The 7,362-nt window shown below is 41.6% G+C and overlaps 1 protein-coding gene across 8 annotated transcripts in view; it reads right to left on the bottom strand.

The window, feature by feature from the left end:
• The window catches only part of LOC129769390 (dystrophin, isoforms A/C/F/G/H), a 388,267-nt gene that overhangs the window by 279,261 nt on the left and 101,644 nt on the right, over window positions 1–7,362 (bottom strand). For all 8 annotated transcript variants that reach the window (XM_055771638.1, XM_055771636.1, XM_055771635.1 and 5 more), the window contains 4 exons: window positions 4,422–4,508; window positions 4,234–4,366; window positions 3,977–4,173; window positions 2,926–3,031 (listed from right to left, as the gene is read on the bottom strand). In XM_055771638.1, the coding sequence (XP_055627613.1) occupies window positions 2,926–3,031; window positions 3,977–4,173; window positions 4,234–4,366; window positions 4,422–4,508 (523 nt within the window). The remainder of the gene's footprint in view (window positions 1–2,925; window positions 3,032–3,976; window positions 4,174–4,233; window positions 4,367–4,421; window positions 4,509–7,362) is intronic.

Here is a 7,362-nt window from a genome sequence, read left to right as displayed (position 1 = left end):
GGCCAAGAGGAGGAGTTCAGACCGGTAATTGATAAAGGGTGTGTCACATCAAATTGCATCACGGAAAAAACGCTGTAGAAATTTAATTTTTAGGAATTATATCTTCAGCTTTCGCTTATAATCAGATGAGAGTGTATTGATCACGTTGGCCATGCTTCACTGTCAATTTTTCGTAAATTTGGAAAAATGTCGTCGAACGAAAAAGAGCGTCGTGAATTAATCCTGCGCACTCATTTCGAGAATCCGGAGTTGTCACATCGGGACATCGGTAAGATGCTGGGAATCGTCCAATCCACGGTCAGCAGAGTACTAAAACGATACTTCGAGAACCTAACCATCGACCGGAAGGTGAAGAACGGTAAAAATGGATGCTCCGTCAGTAAAAAAGATCACAAGCGCGTAGTTAAGCAGTTTAGACGTGATCCGAGAAGTTCGGTCCGGGATATCGCCAATAAGCTGAATTTGTCAAGTTCATTCGTCCAGCGGACCAAGCAGCGGGAGGGCCTGCGTACTGGTTCAGAAGGTTCCTAACCGCGACGAAAGGCAAAACATGGTGAGGAAGACGCGAGCCCGGAAGCTGTACACCGAAATGCTGACGAAGCCGCATTGCCTGGTAATGGACGACGAAACCTACGTCAAAGCGGACTTTCGTCAGCTGCCGGGCCTGTTGTTCTTCTCCGCAGAGGACAAATTCAGCGTTCCGGAGGAGATTCGCAAGCAGAAACTATCCAAGTTTGCCAAAAACACATGGTGTGGCAAGTGATCTGCTCTTGCGGAAAGCGGAGCGCCCCCTTCGTGATGACCGGCACGGTAAACGGGCAGGTTTACCTTAAGGAGTGCCTACAGAAGCGCTTACTACCACTATTGAAGCAGCACGAGGGCCACAGCGAACAGAAACACAAATTGACTACGTTTTGATCGACGGTCGGCACTTCTCGGATATCATCGACGTCAGAACCTATCGTGGCGCAAACATCGATTCAGACCACTACCTGGTGATGGTCATACTGTGTTCTAAACTGTCAGTCGTCAATAACATAAGACAACAGCGCTCACCGGTACCGTGGTGAGCCTACGATGGTGATACCTACGATGACTACAGGAGCCGAGCATTGCTGCAACATACTCGCAGCGTCTTGAAGCTGTGTTACCAGGGGTAGATGAACTGGATGCTTCTCCCCTCGATGATTGTGGAACACCGTGGAAGCAGCAAAGCAGCACAGCGAGACCGTCATCGGGTATGAACAACGAGGACAACAGAACGAATGGTTTGACGACGAGTGCCGAGCGCCCCTTAACGAGAAGGATGCAGCACGCGCAGCCATGCTGCAACGAGCGACTTGACAAAACGTGGAACGATACAGACTGAAGCGAAGGCAGCAAACACATCTTTTTAGGGGAAAAAAGCGCCGCCTGGAAGAGAAAGAGTATGAAGAGTAGCTGCTTTGTCGTTCTCGAGAATCGCGGAAGTTCTTCAAGCAACTACACGCCTCGCACAAAGGCTTTGTGCCGCGGGCCGAAATATTCAATAACAAGGAAGGAGGAATCTTGACGAACGAACACGAGGTGATCGAAAGGAGGAGGCAGCACTATGATGAACACCTGAACAGCGCGCAGACAGGAGACCAAGACAGCGTTGAGGAGGACTACACCGGTGCAGTGAACAACGATGACGTACCGCCCCCGACGATGGGTGAAGTTAAGGAGGCCATTAATCAGCTAAAGAACCACAAAGCAGCTGGTAAGGATGGCCTCGTAGCGCAGCTCTTCAAGGGAGGTCCGGGAAAACTTGTAGAGTGTTTGCACCGGTTGATAGTCAGGATCTGAACAGCTACCGGAGGAGTGGAAGGACGGGGTAACCTGTCCCATCTATACAAAAGGCAACAAGTGGGAACCAGTGGGAACTATCGTGCCATCACAATCCTGAAGGGTGCCTACACATTCTGTCTCAGATTCTCTTTCGCCGTCTATCGCCAATAGTAAATAGATTTGTGGGAAGTTATCAGGCCGGACTCATGCCCGGTTGCTCGACGACGGACCCGATTTTTACACTGCGGCAGATCCTCCAAAAGTGCCGCGAGTATCAAGTGAACGGTGAGCTGTCGGAATCATTTGAGACTCACGGAGGACTTCGACAAGGCGATGTACTCTCCTGTCTGCTCTTCAACGTGGCGCATGAAGGTGTTATGCGGAGAGCGGGCTTCAACATGCGGGCACGATTTTCAACAATTCTTGTCAGTTTATTTACTTCGCCGACGACGTGGACGTAATCGGAAGAACACATGCGACGGAAGCCGACTTGTCTACCCGACTGGAGCAGGGCTGATTGGGCTTGGTATCAATGCGTATAAATACATCACACTAAATACATGCTAGCAGGAGGGACTAAATACATGCTAGCAGGAGGGACTGATCGCAACAGGATTCTTCTTGGTAGTAATGTTGTGATCGACGGCGACGGGCTCGAGGTGGTAGAGGAATTTATCTACCTTGGCACATTGATAACAACTGACAACAACAACAGCCGTGAAATTCGAAGACTGCAGTCATTGAACGGGTTTATTGGCGAAAAGTAGTGAATCAGATCTAATCTCAATGGGATGTAGAATCATAGTAAATAAATAAATAAATAGTAGCAGAGATTCGTATGAATGACCGTCCATCAAATCAGTTCTTGGGACTGCAATGCTTGGAATGAACCTGACTGATGGTAATTGTTCGTTCGAATTCAAATGTATTCTTAAAGAAAAGTGTCTCCCAGCCAAAACGAAAATTGAACCCGAAGTCCCCTGGCACGATATGCACGGAGCTAACCACTTAGCCACGGGAACCACTTCTGTGCTTCATATACTATGTTTATTGACAAGAAAGAATTGTTGTTACACAATTTTAGACTATATCACGTTATTGTAAAGTTCTACTAACCTTTAGTGTGCAAATAATGTTCATTATTATCTGTTTTTATGCGTTCCGCTGTAGCAATCAGTTCTTCGTAATGCGGTTTTTTGAGTTCCAAATCATTTAACAAAGTCTGTAAAAAATTGAGAGCTTTTTAACATTACTTGTTAAAGAGTGTACACCAAATAGCACTTCTAATTTGTATGGAAATTTCGGGAAATAGACATCAAAATCCATCATACGCAATTTGCAAAAAAAACCGTTAGACGTATTTATTGGGAGGGTTAAAAATATTCAACCAACGATGAAGTTCATTGCAATAAATGCGTTATTAATATTTGTGTCACACATGGCACATGAGTATGAACTTTGTTGATATAAGCTATCAATTCTGCAAATGAAAAATAAACAAATATTGAGATAATGATCGATTCAATAGTTGGCTTTATATTGAAACTTTTTGATCAATTTTCTGCATTTTCTACCATTAAGACGATCGAAATCTTCGCATACTATGAAATGTCTTAAAAAAAAGTTTTCAAGGGGCAACATCTGGAGTCAATCAGGCTTCTCCGGCTGTTGTGATTGTTCCAAAGCGACAGTTATTTTTAGCATTTCCGTTTCTATTTGAGCTTCGGACAATACATTGGTTTTACCAGTTGAAGTACATTTGTCGAAATTCATGGTGCAATCTAACTGATACAGAATATAAAAAATGGTTTCGAAAATGACACCCCGAAACAGGATATGCGTGACTTTTCAGTGACTGGCTTTAACTTATGTCGGAAAACCCTCGAGAATGTACTCATGCGGTTCGAGTGACTAGATCAAAAGTTTCCTGTCATTTGCAGATGGATTAACTAAACTATTGAGATTACAGTTTCTGAACTTAGAGTGCTTCCGGACTGTCAACGGTTGAAATCGAGATTAAACACGCGGATTTTCGGCAAGCTGCGTATGAGGAATACATTTTCTTGTCATAGTTAAGGAATCCGAAACTCGAAATTTCTTATAGAAATCGAAGATGAGCCTTGTTATTTACGTAGGATTGGTGTTATGTTTGAGTTTGGAAACGAACCTTTTGTTTATCTATTGCGTTCAATATCATATCACTATCGCCCAGAATAACACAATATTTCTTTAGTATACCTTGTTCTGTTTCCACCCAATCAATGATTTGGGTGAACGAACGATCAAAGCTGTTTGTTAATGTGGCAGCAACGGATTTAGAACGGGATTTTGCGGTAAATGTTCCAGGCACATACGCGGTGGATCCTGTAAGTTGTTAGGTTTATTTATTTACAGAGAGGCTATATTATTTTTTATGATTACTACCATGTTCAGAATGCACATCTAAGTTGTCTTTGTCCTTGAATTGTGTGTTCTGTTTAGTGCTGAAGCTGGCTTGATTCGATCCTGGTAACGTATTCAAAACTGAATCACAATACGGTGACATCGTTGTTGCAACCTGCAGACAATGATTATTTTACATTAATTTTTTGTTAATATTGAATCAGATTTACCTTCTCTAACTCTTTCATTATTTCGATGACTTGGCTGCCGGATGTTGGTTGATCCGTTTCCATATCGTTAATTCGATTTGCCTCCTCCTATTTTTATTGTATTTCGAAGAATAAGAGTTGTGCATTGATTTTTTCAATTATTGTAGTACAATTTCAATTCAACGAATAACAGAAAAATACGAATACGTACAAAGAGAACACAAATAAAAATAAAAATACACTCAATTTTTCAATTATTTCGATAATATTATTGATAGCAAAAAAAAGCTATACTTGCTCTTAATGTCAGCTACAAACCTATGTGAAGGAGAGTCTACTGTGCATGCGCTAAAACAAAATGCTATTCCTCCGTATATTTTCCATCACTTCGTCGTAAATATAAGCGAAGCATACAAATATTTACGCGACTCAATGAAAAGCAACAGCGCATGCGTATTTTGTTTATATTGTACACCATTAATACCTACACACGGAAAATATAGTTTAGATTGAATAGAGAAATGTCGAGAATTGAACACAGACAAACTATCAATAACCGACAAACATTTCGTGGAAATGGTATTCATAAGACATAAATATGCGTAACATGGAGGAATATCCAATTGCTAAGGTGAGCATATTCATATGGTTATGAATGCATCCAACACTAATCACACACAGAAACCATCTATATATCGTTAGCATATTTAGAATTTTTTTTTGTGTTAAATAAATGATAATCTAACCGATTCCAAAAACAAACTAATAAGAGATCAACATGCAGAGTGTATAGATTACTGACATTCGGTTGCGTGACGCGAGTTTCGTTCCACCTTTGATGAACGAGAAAGTTCAGAGCAGCGCTTCTAAAACTCCTGCAAAAATTAAAACAGGATTCTATTTAAATACATGTAACTAGCTGACCCGGCAAACTTCGTCGCGCCCAAAATTAATTTTTTGTTATCACATCTACGTTTTCTTACTAAGCGCACGTTCATGGGTCCAATCGCAGTACTGTTAATAGATTGATCTTCTAATCTACCCTCTAACATTATTTTCTACTATAAAATTTCAGTACTTCTACCAAAACTCGACGTTATAATATAGTTATGCAGAAATTTGTGTTTCATTTGTATGGTAGCCTCCCCTAAGAGAGAGGGGAAGAGTGTCGATCCATTTGCTTCGAGTTCTTAGTTCTCGAGTAATTCAGCGCAAATGTAGAGAGGGGGAGGAGTGACAAACCATTTAAGAAACGTTTCTTGTCTCCTAAAACCTCCACATGCAAAATTTGATTCTGTTTGCTTGATAAGTTCTTGATTTATGCAGACATTTATGCTTCATTTGTATGAGCCCCTCATAGAGAGTTTCTAACCACCGTAAAAACATTTATTGCACCTTAAACGAATTGAAAATATCGATGCTTCGTTGAAGTGATCAGATCGCTAATGACATGAATGCTCCCCGGTAAACCAAGTCATGAACTCGTAGAGTCGCCGACGCAGCGTTATCCGAACAAAACTGAAAAAATACTACAGAGACATTCGTTATGTAAGGTAAGAATTGACCCGATTTAGAACAAATAAGCACATTTTCCTTCGATAGCTTACTGGCATTTTGAAATGTAATTCCCTTATGTGTCTCTTTTAGAAACCGAAAAAATGTAATGTTTTTTAGTTCTCTCGGGAGAAGTTTTTCACCAGCAAAATTGTTTGTCGTAGCCAAGAACAGGTTAAGGGGGTATTCTAGTCTAGAAAGGACTTCTCTAAAATCCCGTCATTTACCGGGTCATGGCCATTTTAGTGATGCGGTATTTAATCTAATACAGCCATAACAAATAACTTCAAACGCGTTTTTCTCGAAAATAGTTTTTTTTTTCTAAACTGGCGTACACGATATCTCAAGTTCTACTTAACGGATTTATTACAAATTTGAAGTGAATAAATTTGTATTCATATCGGATAACGTCTCGGAGAAGGGCTGCAATCGTGTATGCCATGGCACAATTTTTTTAAGACTCCCCCTTTTATCCAGCTTGTAACTAGTCTTATTTTGAATATTTTTCAGCATTCTGCCCTCGCTGTTTTGTTAGAAGACAACTAAAGAAATAATGATATAATGGATAGTGAAAATATACTTTTTTTAATTGTTAAGAGCTCTAAAATGGCCAAATTGGTGCATCTACACTTGTTGGTGTTTTATGACCTGGCGTTTTGTCCTGATGGAACACAATTCCTCTTCTTTTGATCAAAGCAGGCATCTCTTGGGTGATTTTGTACTTCCTTTCGACGATCGAACTGTGTATCAAAGTAGCTTCAAAATTCTACAAATGTGACCCCCTGAATAAGGCGAGCGATTTGGATTTCTCGCGTCACTCGCAGCGCAGAATAAAGGGGCCAACAATCAGAGGATCGAATATCGGTTCACGTAGCTGCATTGAACGAAAATTGGTGATTTGTCGTGCAAATCTAACCTCTGGTCGCATTTCTAACCGAAAATAAAAAATTGAACTATCGACAGTTCGCTCTCCGACCGGGTGTGGGCACCAAGAACTACTTCACGACCCGAGTTTTCCACGAGGAAACAGGTATCCTCAAGGTTCTGTTCTTGCCTTCACCCTCTTTCTCGTCGCCATGAATAGCCTGTTCCCGGTCCTGCGTGGGGGAGTTTTCGTGTTTGTCTACGCGGACGACATTATTCTGATGGCAGTGAATGACACCCTCAAGGTTCTGTTCTTGCCTTCACCCTCTTTCTCGTCGCCATGAATAGCCTGTTCCCGGTCCTGCGTGGGGGAGTTTTCGTGTTTGTCTACGCGGACGACATTATTCTGATGGCAGTGGGTGACACAACGCATCGGAACGAATGGAGCTCCGACATTGCGTATCTAAGCTTCATAATCTGATCTGAGTTTTTTATGTAGTGATATTGTTTTATCTACACCAGTACCACTACACCTCTGATTCCC

This window comes from Toxorhynchites rutilus, chromosome 2 (assembly GCF_029784135.1).
Source record: "Toxorhynchites rutilus septentrionalis strain SRP chromosome 2, ASM2978413v1, whole genome shotgun sequence".
Taxonomy (NCBI): domain Eukaryota; kingdom Metazoa; phylum Arthropoda; class Insecta; order Diptera; family Culicidae; genus Toxorhynchites; species Toxorhynchites rutilus.
This window is presented reverse-complemented; position numbering and strand designations above follow the sequence as displayed.